At 35.3% G+C, this 16,296-nt stretch overlaps 1 protein-coding gene across 2 annotated transcripts in view; it reads left to right on the top strand.

Annotated features, from left to right (window-relative positions):
* FNDC3A (fibronectin type III domain containing 3A) overlaps positions 1-15,832 on the top strand; it is a 111,936-nt gene extending 96,104 nt beyond the window's left edge. For both annotated transcript variants that reach the window (XM_068984675.1, XM_068984676.1), the window contains 9 exons: positions 1,185-1,290; positions 1,378-1,553; positions 2,876-2,989; positions 3,721-3,870; positions 3,966-4,249; positions 4,360-4,572; positions 6,906-7,072; positions 8,275-8,402; positions 13,260-15,832. In XM_068984675.1, coding sequence (XP_068840776.1) covers positions 1,185-1,290; positions 1,378-1,553; positions 2,876-2,989; positions 3,721-3,870; positions 3,966-4,249; positions 4,360-4,572; positions 6,906-7,072; positions 8,275-8,402; positions 13,260-13,574 — 1,653 coding nt within the window. In that variant the 3' untranslated portion in view covers positions 13,575-15,832. The remainder of the gene's footprint in view (positions 1-1,184; positions 1,291-1,377; positions 1,554-2,875; positions 2,990-3,720; positions 3,871-3,965; positions 4,250-4,359; positions 4,573-6,905; positions 7,073-8,274; positions 8,403-13,259) is intronic.
* The last annotated feature ends 464 nt before the right edge of the window (positions 15,833-16,296 follow it).

The following is a 16,296-nucleotide window of genomic DNA, read 5'->3' on the forward strand; positions in this document are numbered from 1 at the left end:
GTTTTAGAAAAACATTGCAGAAAATGTTTTGGAAAAACATTGCAGAAAATTTTATAAAGATAAATTTTAGGATGATGTTCAATTAACCCTCCCTAACAGAAATAGAAACAAAATCATTATTTAAACACAAATTCTAAATATACACTTACTTCAGAAAAGTTTGGCAATTATTTTCTTACTAGAGACAGAAATGGACTTAAATGTGCCATTGATTATATATGAGACATTTGTAATGTTCTGGAAAAGTATGTTTTTTAATAGGAGTTTTTTTTAATGAATTCAACCAATAATGTATCTTAGAGCATTCATAATTGTTATTTTTTTCAAATGAGGTTTAATGCAATGAAAGTAATTTTTTTTTTTAATGAATTAGCATTTTGTTGAAAATGAGAGTACAGTGAAGTTGAGTTGCAAGTCCTGTGCAACAGGCTTTGGATCCAATTGCTTCATTTTCTTTAATAAGAAATCTTAAGAGTGAGCCTTACTATTTATAAAATGTTAAGTATAAACCCTAATACTGTGCAGATAATGAATATAGCACTGAGTTTGTGTCAGTGCTTTTAAGAGAATGTCTTTTAAAATAAAACTAAAAGTTTTTTTTAGTAGCATAGAAATGAAAAGTAATACCAAATACCTGGAAAGATGCTAAATACTTGAGAACACTTATCTGATTTTTAAATTAGTTTTAGGGTGAAAGAAAAGATTTTTTTGTTGTTAATATTAAATTAGCGTTTAGGTTGAAAAAGGCAGTCAAGTGGTCAAAATAGTCTAAATCTCCTAAAAACACAGCAAACAGGATTGATAGAATGTTAAAACATTCTTCAGAAGAGATTTGTAGATCCATTTGGACACCAAAAATAATGTCCATTAGGTTATGAGGGAAGTTTTTTGTTTTAATTATGGAAGGAAGAAGAGAGTTCTTTGTTGGGGTTTGGTTTTTTTCCTGGTAACTTTATATCTAGTAGGCACATAATAGTTGTCCTTATTTTACTTGCCTGTATAAAATTTGTGTTGTAATGATTTAATTAGATTTGATTTTATTCAGAACGTTATTCCTTTTCTGTTGATACTCAGGTGCAAATTATTGGTGCAGTCTTTGTGTTTGTCTTACTTTCCTTTAACAAAAGCAGTCTGATTATTTGGCTTGGGGCATTTTTGTTTTGTTTTTGCTTTTGTTTTGGCAGGTATCTGAATCTTTACTTGTGCAGACTCCAGCTGTGCCTCCTGGCCCATGCCTCCCTCCCAGATTACAGGGTAGACCCAAAGCAAAAGAAATACAGTTACGATGGGGTAATTTTCATTTTGGTAATAAATTATAATTAAGTCGGTACTAAATATATTCCTCTTATTTAACTGCATGAATCTTTCCACCTTTAGGACCCCCTCTGGTCAATGGTGGATCACCCATTTCTTGCTATGGGGTGGAAATGTCTCCTGTAGAAAGAGATGAACCCAGAGAAGTTTACCAAGGTCCTGAAGTAGAATGTACCGTGAGCAACCTTCTTCCTGGAAAGACTTACAGCTTCAGACTACGTGCAGCTAACAAAATGGGGGTAGGAAAACCGAGCTGACTGAATTATAAATCCCAGTGGCATTTCATATAGCATGTCATTGTGCCCATTATTTGACTATTTTGCTTTCAACATGTGACTCCAAATTTTACAATTTTTAATAAGCCTCTATTGATAAATGAGAATTCAGTATGTACCATAGCTTAACAGTTACAGAATATCAGTACTTTAAAACTCCAGTTACTAATATGTGACACTTTGAACTTGAGCTGAGCCTTTCAGGCAGTGCTAATGGAGTTTACTTGGTAAGAAGAGTAGAAACATGATCATAAGATGAAATACTTAAGAGCAAGTGTTTCGAGGCTGGTTGTACGCAGTGTTTATTTTCAGTTGACAACTACTCAGGATTCATTTTTTTTTTTGCCTAAGGGAAAAAACTTACATTCTAAGCATTTCTGATTTTGTGTATTTTTTGTTTTTAATTATCTCTGTATCTGTGTAACTCCATAAAATGGCAGAATAGGTGATATCTCCATTTTACAGCTGAGGAAGCTGGGGCTCAGGAAAGCTCAACTCCTTGCCTCAGCAGTCACACACACTAAAAAGTGGGAGACATCAGTCACTCTGTCCAACTCTGGAGCCAAAACCCTTTCCGCTCAACTGTGACATCTCTCATCTCTCTGAATTAAAAGTTCTCTGAGGACCAACCAGTCACTTGTGACTTTGAGTTAGCACTGTGTTTCTTAAAACTACAGTATAATTAAAATTTCATGAAATTAAACTGACAAGTCTTTCCCCGTTACTTCAGATTTTAGTAAACCCTGATCTTGGCAGCCCCTCAAGGCTGCAGTACACAGGGTAGCATCTTTAATACTAGTGTTTATAATCTGGGTTTTCAGGTTTGTGATAACTTATCAGAATCATCTCAAGTAAATATTTGTTCCCTATGTTTTCACAGAATGCATTTTTAGACCCTACTAAAGCGTTATTTAAGTTATAATTTATGCCTACAATCTCTTGTGCCTTTGATTGGTATTCATTTCTTCACTCCTGACATGATTTCTTCCTTTTATTCGACCTAATTCCTAAATTCCCCTCCCTTCTTACAAAAAATCAATTCATAAAAGAATAAGGGGCAAGAGAAGAAACTATAGTAAATGAAACTTTAAAATAACCTCACAGATTTACTTCCATGATCATTAATTAAATCTTTACTTTCTGTGATTTCTTTTAGGAGAATTTTATTATGACTAATTAGTCTTAAAGGAAAGGGATGATGAATTTAATTATCTGTGAATATTTATGGAGAGCTGTGCAATTGGTAGGTGAAAAATGAAAACACTGATTAATATTTGTTTTTCTAGTTTGGGCCATTTTCAGAAAAACATGATATTACTACAGCCCCTGGACCACCAGATCAGTGTAAGCCCCCTCAAGTGACGTGCAGATCTGCAACTTGTGCACAAGTGAATTGGGAGGTATTGTAATTTCATTCATGTATATTTGCTTTAAATGATTAAAATAATTTTACATAAAAGAATGAAGATACTATTCATTTCATCTCCATAAATTATACAAAGAGTAAAGTCCTAGTTAAATCCACTTGGTAAAAAGTAAATTCTTTTCTCTCTTTGAAGTATTTAAATAAGGTATATGTTTACAAGTATTTAGATTCTTATTCATGATGGTGCCCCATCTCAGTACTGAGATATTTAGCCATGGTGCACTTAATGTTCAGAACAAACATTCATAGAAATTAGTGTATACTATTTCTCTCATGTTTATTATCTCCAGTATACTTACTGCATATAGTAGTAATCAATAATGATAATTACATTTTCTGTTTCATTTAAAATTTAACAAAGAAAATAGCCTTGTATGATTTAACATTTATATTACTTAATAGAATTATTTTAAATTGTCTTATTTACCTTAAGATACTCTTTCTAAAGTGACTGAATCATATTTCTATGTCTGATTGAAAACAAAGTTATATTTTTTGAAAACAAAGTTATATCTTTAATTCAGGTGGCCTTAATGAATAAAAATGTAATATTAAACAGTTTATGTTCTGTTAAACATTCTTTTAGAAATCCAAAAACAGTTCAGTTTTTTATGTGCTTGGGGAAATGACATTTTTGCCCCAAAACTATATAATCATTATTAGAACTTAAGACAAAAGACTTTATCCCCTTTTCTTACCTTTAAGGTCCCTTTGAGTAATGGAACTGATGTCACTGAATATCGATTAGAATGGGGAGGAGTTGAAGGAAGTATGCAGATATGTTACTGCGGACCCGGTCTCAGTTACGAACTAAAAGGACTTTCACCAGCAACCACCTATTACTGCAGAGTCCAGGTAAAGGTGGTCAGGATCTTGACACTCTAGAGTCTTGTGTTTTGTGAGTATTTGCATGATTCTGTCTTTAATTTTGGGGCTCTGTTAATTTGTAGGCTCTGAGCATTGTGGGTGCAGGCCCTTTTAGTGAAGTAGTAGCCTGTATGACTCCACCATCAGTTCCTGCTATTGTGACTTGTCTTCAAGAAATAAGGGATGATGATATAGAAAATCCCAATTATTCACCATCTACATGCCTTGCAATAAGCTGGGAAAAGCCTTGTGATCATGGTTCAGAAATCCTTGCCTACAGCATAGACTTTGGAGATAAACAGCCCTTGACAGTGGGAAAGGTTACAAACTACATTCTGGACAATCTGCAGCCAGATACAACATACAGGTACACAGTAAAAACTATCTTAATGTTTGTCTAGACCAGAGAGACACTTTAAATAGAATAATCATAAACTAAACCTTTTTTTTTTTTTTTTTTTTTAACATGGCGCTTAGAATACGAATTCAAGCCTTGAATAGCCTTGGAGCTGGTCCTTTCAGCCACATGATAAAATTAAAAACTAAACCTCTCCCTCCTGATCCACCTCGTCTGGAATGCGTTGCCTTCAGCCACCAGAACCTTAAACTGAAGTGGGGAGAAGGAACCCCAAAGACGTTGTCGACAGATTCGGTTCAGTACCACCTTCAGATGGAGGATAAGAATGGAAGGTGGGTGTTTCTAATAGCTTCTTTATATAGTTTCTTAGGTCTTCAGTATATAAATTTTTTTAACACTAGAAATAACTTGTTTTCAAAAACAGAAGTCTGATAAGAAATAATTTTTTTTAAGTATGCCATTTTTGAAACATCAGAAGACATAGTGAAGAGAGAAAATAGGGGAGCTGTTCTTTGGCTCTCTAACCCATTCACTCTCTTCAAGCTAGTAAAAGGAGCAATCTTTACTGCAAAATAAGTTCTTCAGTGCTGATTTCCAGCAAGAGGTAGTTTTTACAGTAAGCGGTTGATTGGCATACGACCTTTGAGATCCTTGAGGGTTATGTCTCACCCTCCTCCATACTCACGGTGTGAACACCATGTGAACGCAGGAGTGCACTTCCTCACCATCAGATCTTAGACCCTCTGATACATAGTCCAGTCCCCTGGCTGCTCAGGTTCTTCTCTGTTCTTGGCCATCTCATTATATGCGTGCTGTTTTATTCCACTAAAACATGCATTTGAATTATAGTGTTACTCAAAGTAATTAGTATAAATTATTCAAAATCCAATCTGGGGTAGTAAATTGATATTAAATTTAACCAAAATAAACAATGCCATATATCTTCCTCAGTTGATACTTTAATCTTTTAAGAATTTTGTTTTGTTTTTGTTTTTTATGTTTCACTCAATTTGTTAGAAATAAATTTGTATGTTTGATAGATTCAGAGTATTAGTGACAGTTTTTCCCAAGGTTACTTTGTTTTTTTGTATTGGGTTTATATGTCAGCCAAATATTCAATAATGGAATACTCAAGGTACTTGTATATCAGTACTCCCTATCAGAAATAATTATACATTTAAAATAGCATATAGAATTAAACATCCTGTATCAATCATAAGAGCATTACACAGAGCAAATAGTATTGATCATTTATTTCCTGAAATCTGTGCCTCTCTGAATGTTAGCCTTTGCTCCTGGCAGAATTTTGTGTACTCTTTGTAATCTGATATCTGGAAGGAAGTTTTTTGCCTTGCTGCACATTTTTGGTATAGCTATTTATCTTTAATATATGTTGTTATTGTTAGGTGAATTAATTTATTTATATTTAGGGTCATGCAAGATTTACTAGAAACAGATTTAATTGGTATTTGGTTGAAAAATAATAGAACAAAGATTCTATGAAGTAGAGATGATATTAGTCTATATTTAGATATTATTGTAGATATTATTCTATATTGTAGAACTTTAAGCATGATTAATGTTTAGCTAGAGAACTGTTGCAGGGTATGGGGTATGGCTTATGGTCTTTGTGGAAAATAAAGAAATTAAAGTGTTTTATGATATTGTAAATTTACCACATAAATTTCATAAATTAAATCAATTTAATATCTTTAGTTACTTTCCTTTGATTTTTCACAACTCTTCACATTTGTTGTGGGATTGTTTTGGAATGCTACCTTATCTGTTCCCTGACCACAGGTTTTTTATCATGGTTCAACTTTTTACAACAGTGGCTTTGCCACTGGTTTTTTTAATCCTCTCAGTTTTAAAAAAAAAAAAAAATGGAGATTCAAAAGGCAAGGCTTATCCAATTACTACTTCTTGGAAACAGTGTTACTAATGATCATTAAGTATTCCTTCATTTTAAACTAACTACACACAAAACAACAACAACAAAAAAAAACTAACTACAATTTTCAGACTATTAGAACTACATGAGCATTCATTATTCATTCTTCATTTTCCAAAAATTTTTAAAACAGCCAATTAAAAATGTGGAGAACATTCAGCATGTGTATGACATATAAGACACTAAACTTTCCATTGGACAGTTCAAGTGGGTGATCTGTGGGAAACTATACACAGTATCATCTCATACTGTTAGGGAAATATTAAGGAAACCTCACTAAATCAATTAAAGTTATGCCTAGGAAAGGGAATTATCTTTTTTATATGACACACTATATGCTTGTAAATCTAGTTAGAAATAATTGATAATGAAAATTGTGATGTTCTGAGTATCTTTTAAGATGTATACATTAAAAAACAGCAGTCAGAAGCAAAGCTATACCAGAAGCCTGAAAAGAAACAGTTACTGTGATTGTATATAAAATTTTGCAATAAATTTTCAGGAAACTATGGCAAATTGGGAAATCAACTAATTCTGTGATTTTCATCTGATGAAAAATAAGGGTTTATTGAGTGACAAACCATTGTGGCATTAAATTCTAGGAGTAACTTATTGCTCCTAAATAATGTCTGAGCTGTTCTTTTTTAGCGGTTTTTAAACATTTTTCATAAGGTCGTCAAGGTTTATTTTTCATAAGAGTCATTTCCATTTTAGGTTTGTATCCTTATACAGAGGTCCATGTCATACATACAAAGTACAAAGACTTAACGAGTCGACGTCCTATAAATTCTGTATTCAAGCTTGTAATGAAGCAGGGGAAGGTCCTCTTTCCCAAGAATATATTTTCACTACTCCAAAATCTGTCCCAGCTGCCCTGAAAGGTAAGTTCTCCATCCTCAAGTTACTTTCTTTAATAATAAATTATAATTTTAAATGCTCTTTCATAATGTACTTTTTGTACAGTTAAAACTTATCATCTAGTATGTGTCTAACATTTAAATTATAAAAAGGAAACGAGCTAGACAAGCCTACTTACTGGGAGTTTCACTTAATAGTAAAAGCTATTTTATCTGGCATAGTCAGTGCTGTTTTTTGTCACTCATCTTTTAAATAAATATAAAAGTACTAAATTGAATAGACAGGCTGGTTTTCTAATAGGGCCATTTACTGTTTTCACTGTTGTTATTTAAAGAAAAAAAAATCACAATTCTTGTTGTTTTGAGTCATTGCTATTTCATTTATTTGGATTTCAGGAGGAAAGTCAAGTCATCTGTTTAGCAAAACCTAAGTACTCAGTTAATTTGAATTTTTGAGTCAGATTTACATATACATTCACACATTTGTGCATGTAATATATATTTAAGATTAATTTCAGCAGAGTTCTTATTTTAAAATGACCCTGGCAAGTATTGTACTTTGTGCATTTAGCCAAGGAAAAAACTAAAATTCCTATCCCTCTGGGGACAAATCACAGACACATCTAGTACAGTGTCCTGGATCATATACTTGAATGTACCATCTGTTAACCAGACCCATAACAACAAGATTGTTCTTGAATACTCCTCCTAGTAATGTTGATGGCTTTCACGGAGTTATTTTCCTGTTCCTTCATCTGGTTTAGTTGTCTCTTAACCTTAAGAAGATTACTGCTTTTGACACCTTCTACCTCACTACTGAGTAAGGTGGTCATATGTGTGGCCAAGAAGTTGGGGGTGTTTTTGAACTCATTCTCTAAGGAAATTTGTTAAATTATAAAATTTCATGTCCTGGTTATGCTCTTTGAAGTGCCACCATAAAAGATGTTGTAGAACTACCACGAGCTTTTTAGCTCAGTGGAAACAGTGCTTCTCTTGACAGATCTTTTGATCAGTCTGCATTGTAATGTTATAGATGGCATGTGCTGGAGGACGGTAAGAGTTAGCCATTGACCATTTCTCGGCAAATTTCAAACATTCACTGATGCCTACTTCAAGTTTATAACTAGGTTTGAAAATCTGTTGATTTTGATTAAAACAAATGTCTGTGTGATGTGCCAAGTGAAAAATCAAGTCAAGCAGATTTTATTTATATTTCTTCTCTACAGCCCCCAAAATAGAGAAAGTGAATGATCACATTTGTGATATTACATGGGAGTGTTTACAGCCAATGAAAGGTGATCCAGTTATTTACAGTCTCCAAGTTATGGTGGGAAAAGATTCAGAGTTCAAACAGGTGTGTGTCAAAATATAATTCTATAGATACATGTTTTTACCTTTTTTCACTTTAAAGAATTTTCAGTACAAAATTTGACTAACCTTTATCTTCCTAATTCAGAAACGTTTGTTCAGTGCTTACTGTGTTCCAAAGATTAGTAACTATACAGTATATCAGGATTCAAAATCTTTTAGGTATGAGCTGTACTTAAACAGAGTGTTCATTCATTTGATAGGCTTTATTGAACTCTGTGCCGGGCACTCAGGATATGCACGGAACAAAAAGTCCTTGGCTTTGTGCAGCTTACATTCTAACAGAAAAAAGGAGATACTAGAAGCAGATAAACACATCACTGTATCAGTGTTATATAGTGATGAGCACAATGAAGAAAAAAATAAACTGGATAAAAGGAGTAGCGAGTACTAGGGCAAGGGATAGCTAGTGCTGTTTCATACAGGACAGCAGGTAACATTTGAACAGAGACTCAAAGGAAGTGAATATGGGGAGAAGAGTGTTCCAAAAAGCAGGAACAGTAGGTGCAAAGGCCCTGAGGTAGGAGCATGCTTGTTAAATTTAATGGACAAGAAGAAAGGCACTGTGGCTGGGGCAGTGTGACCAAAGGGAGGAGTAATAGATGAGGTCAGGGAGTTAATCATAGAGGGTCTGTGAGTGGCATGGAGGTCATGCAAGGTGTTACAGGCCACGCTTCAGCATTTACTCCACGTGAAATGAGAGGCCAGTGGCGGGTTGTAGCCAGAGTAGTCACATGATCAGACACAAGGTCATTGTGACTAGAGTAGGATGAGGACAGATGCAGAGACACCACTGAGGAGACTTTGACAGTGTTGGTAATAGCCCTAGTTAGAGTGCAGAGTTGCAGTATGGAAGCCTAGAGGAACTGTCACCTTCCCAGCCAAGAAATTTCAAAGACGGATTCCTGATAGAGTGAATAGCCGATGAAGTGAGGAGCTGTCAGTGTTCATTATAACTTAGAAAAGAAGTCTTTATGCTGCTCAAAAGCCTTATTTCTTTTAGGTATTTCATCTGCTTCTCCCTTTTTGCTGTCAAACTTCGTGATTTTTGAGGGCTTTTAAACTGGGTTGTTTTCAATTTAGTATCTAACCTTGTATTTTCTTTTCTCAGTAGAAAAACCAGTCATTCATCTGCTTTATTTCACTCTTGTGCTGTTATAATTATTAATAATAGATTACTTCTCAATATAGGTATAATTTTTTCCTTTCAAGTTTTGCTAAATATGGAAGCATAATTTCTTAACCAAAATTAACAGAAGGCCCCAAAGGGTCAGATTAAATTTGGAATGTGGTTGTTTTCTTTATTAAGTCATCGGCAAATTGACATCATAATTGGATTTGAATATAATTTACAGATAAGCAGGTTTCCTTCCAAGGAAGAAATCAAATTAATACTAAAGAAAATGTAATTGCACTACATGTTTAAAGGAAATAGGGATCCCTCATTTGAGTAGTATGTGAACACATCACTACATGAAACAGCAGTGCTAATTGTAATTTAAAAGCTAAATTATCCCCATCAACACTCTTACTTTAGATTGTAAGCATACTGTAAAACTGATTTCCTTAGAACTTCATCGTATATATGCATGTACATATGCTCATCTGAATCTCTTAAATGTTTATATAATTTTATAATTTACTGACAAATTATATTCTAAAAGTTTGAAGGTCATTTTTTAAGAGTTTGATCTCATTCGTGGAATTTAATATTTTACTTAAAATTTACTTGATACTCAACACACATGTATTAAATGCTACACATGAAGAAATTGAGGCTATATTATTAATATTACTGTTCTTATTTTTCATTTATTACACATTAGCAAGCAAGCAGAAATAACTATAATTGACATTTTATGTAAGCAAACAAATAAAAGGTCATAATAAAGATAAAACACACTTTATAAAAAGGAATGATTCCCCACCCCCACCCCAGGATTTTAGGATGTTTTCCGAAAGGATTATCACTGAAGGGACTCTTGGGGGAGCTGGTGACCTCTCAGGTGTGGGTTGAGTAAGGCTCAAGAATGGAGTGTGGAGTGGAGGCGGCCAGGCCTTGGTGGGTCTTTATTCTACAGCAGTAGGAGCTGTTGATGTTTTTAGGAAGGGGATTAGCTTTTTTTAAGTTGGTGGTTGACTTTCTAGGTGAGCCTGTAAAAACCTGTTTACCCTGTAGTGTTGCTGGTTTGGGGGATCTGAAAGCTAATGAGCGTGGCAGCAACTAGTACTTCTGACCCTAGACCACACTTATAGTTCTTTATCTTCCCTTTTCCGCCCTGTTTGATCAGTCATTGGCTTTGACCAGACTTCCCACTCTGTAGCACCTCACCAAGGCCTGGCCTAGTTCTCCAAAGTTACACTCTTGCCCTGACTCTTGCCTCCCTCCCTCACATACATTGTAACTCTCATCTCCACAGGATAACTGACCTTATGGGCATTAGGAGAAATTTTTTTGCTTGGAAAAATTCATATCAAAAGTCAAGTGTCTACTGGCTCTTTGATCCTCCCAGCAGTGTATACATTTTTTAAACAAGTGCTTTTTAACTAAAGCAGCATTTCAATTGGTATAACAGGGTGAAGTAAAAATAGTGGCAGACAGTAGAACCACCTTCAAAGTAGAAAACTCCCATTTGGGAGTCTGTATCTGAGACCAAGCTCATTAATGTTACAAGTACCAGGAAAATTCATTCAAATTGGTGTATAAAGTATAAATCCTCTTAGAGAAAACCCTGTAGGTAGGCAGGTTGATCCAGGAGCTTAGTGCAGTCATCAGGGACATAGTTTCTCTCAGTGTTCATTGCCTGCCATGGGGAACTCTTGCTTATTCATATTCAGCGAAGTCCTGTATCTACAGTTACCTATAGGATGTCTCCCTGTTTAGACATCTTCCCGACATCTAAAACAAAATGATCTTATCATCTTCCTTCCCAGTCTCTTCTCTCCAGCTTCCTCCTAATTTATCACTATCATAAACACTTCGGTATCCATAAACACTTCCCTGATAGCTCAGCTGGTACAGAATCCACCTGCAATGCAGGAGACCCTGGTTCGATTCCTGGGTCGGGAAGATACCCTGGACAAAGGAATGGCTGCCCACTCCAATATTCTTGCCTGGAGAATTCCATGGGCAGAAGAGCCTGGCGGGTTACAGTCCATGGGGTCACAGAGAGTCAGACACAACTGAACAACTAACACTTTCACTTGAAACCTTGTGCTTTTATCACCAAGAGGCCCTGTCATGCCCAGTTCCCTCAATCCCTCACTCAACCTTACGATCAGGATTCCTTAAACACTGTTTAAATAGCACACAGTAAAGCCCCTGTGGAATTAGACCTAAATTTCCAGTTAGTGTAGGAACATGCTCTTCTTCTCGGTGTCAAATCGCCTCACCTGTCACCCTCATGCCATTTGTTGAGGCTTTTTCCCAAATCATTTTACCGTGATCATTTGGAGACAAATGGAAAGTAAAGAAAATTTCAAAGGCAAAAATGAGTATCATCTACTGTACCTATAGGACAAATACATATTTTTTAACTTTTACTAAATTGACCCATTGTATGTATATTGTTTCACACTGCTTTCTAATACAGTGTTCTGATTTACTTAACTTCATCCTTTTACCATCACTGAAACAAATCATTTCTATATTCCCACTCCCTGAAATGCTCATCTGCATCTTCAGGACTAAGGCATATTCAGCATTTTTTTAAAGATTCATGTTTCAATAAAAATTCATTTATTGAATGAATTTATGAATTTATATCTTTTCAGTATCTACCAATATACATTTGATATATACATAGTCAATACTAATATAGTGGCCTTTTATTAACAAGTACCTATTATATGCTAGAGACACAGAATTGAGGGAAAGATCTTACCTTGCTCCTTTGGGAGCAAACCAGTATGTAAAAATTTAGATTTATAACACAGATACAAATAAGGCAGCCAAAATTGCCTGACCTTACTTGTAACCCACCAGCTAGCTGGGGAAACTCAACTGGGAAGCCACTGAGTCTTGGTCTTTTCATTTAGAGAATGAGTGAAGGGATTCAGTAATGGAAGTGAGAGCTTCCATATATTGAGCACTCGCTGTATGCTGGGCACTGTGCTAAGAAGCGCCGTAACAGATTAGTTTCCATACAGGATGACTGCTGTCACACCATCACGGCGTGTGCAGGGGTAGAGCAGAGCTCAGAGCCCCGTCCCTACAGTCACTAGCACTCTGCCTTGAAAATCTGTGGAATTCCATTCCTATCATTGCCCTTCTGGGGGACTGAGCAGAGGAGTTGGGTTTTAAGATCTAATTCTTTGGTTCTAAGTGATCTCTCACTTTAAAGTTTATAAAATGATTTGCCACAGACACCTGTAGCGAGCTCTCCTTTTTTATTGTTTCATTCATCACATCTGTTTGAAACATTACAGAAAACCAGTTTTACGAAGACACCATGGGAGAGGAAGCTCAGACACTGCTCCTCTTTTCATGGAATGGCTTCACACAAGTTTGACTTCTTACATTTGGTGAAACCAGAGAAATGCCCGTGGACTGATTGTGCTTATTCTGTAGCTACTCTGGGGGCACATCTTCCCTCTTCAGCTGGTCTGTAAGCTCTGTGAGGGGAGATAGCACACCCTGACTCTTCAGAGTTCCCCTGCCATTACACAGCAAACAGTTGAGTTCTTTAATATATAGGTATTTTAAAATCTCATTTAAAAAAGCCAGGCGGTGGCTATCACATGCTTCCATGTCAAAAATAACTCTAAACCTAGCCAGTTTTAACATAGATTTTCTACCCAGCCTTCACATACAATTCTTCTTTTCCCCATGTCTTGCCATCAGATTTACAGAGGTCCTGACTCTTCATTCCGGTATTCAAGCCTTCAGCTGAACTGTGAATATCGTTTCCGCGTGTGTGCCATTCGCCAGTGCCAAGACCCTGCAGGGCATCAGGACCTCGTCGGTCCCTACAGCACGACAGTGCTCTTCATCTCTCAGAGGACTGAACCACCAGCCAGCGCCAGCAGAGACACTGTGGAAAGCACGAGCACCGGGCGGGCGCTCAGCGACGAGCAGTGCGCAGCCGTCATCCTTGTGCTCTTTGCATTCTTTTCCATTTTGATTGCCTTTATCATTCAGTACTTTGTAATCAAGTGAAAATATAACTTTATTTTTAATATTACATTTTATTTTGTCATGTACTAAAATTATTTCTGTATTGCTTTTACAAAAACAGTGGCATTAAGCACTGGCATTGAGACTCTAGTACATCATTTTGGCCATTTTTAATGCTTTATATTGCTAGGTAGAGGCTGGCACCTTATTAGAATGCAAGCCACAGAAATAGCAATTTTCGGCTTTTTGTTTGGTTGGGGCTCTTTTTTTTTTTTTTTTCCTTTCTTGCTTTTTTTCTTGTTTTGACATGCCTTCTTGTGAAACAAAATTTCTGAGAGGCAACAATACAATATATAATTGATATTTTGACCAATCGGCATGAGTGTAACAGTGACATCCTGATCTGTTTGTTCTAAAGATTATTACCTAGTAAAAAATTCAGAATGGTTAAAATTCACACTAACATGCTATATAAAAATGTTAAAGTATGATGATGCTGTGAAAGCAATCTAGTGCTATATTTCTACCTCCTCATTTGTCTTAATTTGGTAAGTGGGATTATGATGAATAACTGGAGGGGCTTAGCAGACAAAAACTGGATGAAAGAATATGCATGGAAAAAAGCTTCTTGTTTGATAAATGTGGAGTTCTTCATTACAAGTATATATTCATGAATTCACAGATAAGTCACTTAAAGAAAGCACAGACAGTTTACTTGGCCTAAAAATATTTTAATGTTTACTCAGAAACACATCTTCAGGTCTTGAAAACATGGAAAAGAACAGAGGGCTTTTAGATAGTTAACTTTTTAAAAGTAATTCGTAATCAATCCTGAATTTCAGACTTACTTTATTTTTGAGCCTTTGAACTCTACGTGTGTGTATAAGGACATGCACATACATACGGCTTTATATACATACCAAGTGTAGAAATATATATATATAATATACAGACACAGACACTCTCACTCCATCTATCTGGTATAGGCTAATTTTGAAGAACTCCCGTAAGTTTTGCTGCTTCTCCCATAACTACTGCCATCACCATCAGAATTCATAATCAAACCTAACCTTTTTGTTTGGGGCACCAAATCTGAAGACAAAATTAATTTGCACCAGTAAACTTCAAGCTGCTTTCTTTCTTGAAAAACTAATGTTTAATGTAGTGTCTGTTTGGATACTGTTCCAGTTGTTGATTGCATGTGGTTAATGTTGCATTAGAGCACTTTGCAATTACATAATTCATTAATGTTTTGTGAGCTTGCATTTGTGAGTTATTGGATGATCAGACTGAATCTTGTCAAGTATCACATTGTACATCTTGCATAGATGTCCATGACTGCCAGTAATAATACAGTTCGTAATGAAACTATCTAAAATTCTTGTTTTACCACATCTGTTATCTGTAAAACACTTGTAACTAGCCTTTTTAATTTATTATTTGAATTTTAGGATAGTGAATCACTAATTTTTAGTTGCTGAGGTTAGCATTTTAGTGATTACTAAGCACTTCTGTCAGTCTTTGAAAAAAAGGACGTATGTTTTGTGCTTTGAAGATCCCTGAAGAATTTCTTCTATTAGAATGGGCATGTATTGTAATTGTTTTATGTCAAATGATCTGTGCTGTAGAAAAAAACATTAACTTTTGTTCAAAAAAGAAATGGATAAACTTGGCCTTCCCAAGTGGTAAGAATGATCTGTCACTATAAAATACTGTATGTTTACATTTTATTTAAATTTAATCTCTTATATGTAGGCTGATAACTTCCCCCAAAACAGTGATTGTTTTCTAGAAACTTCTGAAAAGTGCCACATTTGGCAGTACAAATGAGTTTGAGTGTAATAGCCCAGAGATTTCTATATAGTTGAATGTCTAAAATGGTAAAATGTGCCACTGTGGCAGTTACAGTGGCTTATGTTTTTCATAGTATCTCAAATGAACTCCTATTTTTGATAGTAAATGTCATTTAATAGTGTACTTGCCATTTGAGCCTCACTGCAAAACGAGTGCAGCGGAGAAACAATTTTTAATGTCATCTTGATTTTACCTCATATACTGTACATTCCAAAAACTCTAAACTTTTTAAAGATTATAGACACACTACCAAACATATCACCTTAAAATTGTGTAAGGATGAACTTCATACAGATGGTAAAATATAATCTCATAAAAATACATAAACTGTAGCAAAAATATCTTTAAAATCCATGGAAAATAAAAGTTGTATCATTCTTTTTTTGAGATATGTTTATTGTATTCATAAACATTATTTGCTGCCTCTTTTGGAGAATGAAATGTTAAGGTCTTCCCTCTTGCAATTGGCTTACAACAGTTTTCTCAAAATAATTAAATCTTCAACAGGAGAAGGATCCATATTCAAGAAGGTCAAGTTTTATCCTAGTGAGCTGATTTTGTGCAACTCATTATATATCTATATATAAAGAAAACAAGATATCTAATGAATAAAGATGGGTCTGAGGTAAACTTCCCATTGGAAAGAAAGTCTGACCTCTCCTCACCTGTCCTGCATTCTTTGCCTTCTTTCCCACCTACAGGGCCCAGAGCCAGGCCTGCTTTCCACCAGAAGGTTCAACATGCCCTCCTACTTAATACCATAAAGTTCTCACACAAACCAGGACATTCAACATCCCTTCTCGCTTATCTCAAAAGTTTCATCCCACAGACCTCATCCAGGGATACATTGCTTTTTAAAATCCAAGTGGATCTATAATTGCTGCAACTGTAGGCACCACGAGAAAGTTTA

This window comes from Capricornis sumatraensis, chromosome 12 (genome assembly GCF_032405125.1).
Source record: "Capricornis sumatraensis isolate serow.1 chromosome 12, serow.2, whole genome shotgun sequence".
NCBI classification, from domain to species: domain Eukaryota; kingdom Metazoa; phylum Chordata; class Mammalia; order Artiodactyla; family Bovidae; genus Capricornis; species Capricornis sumatraensis.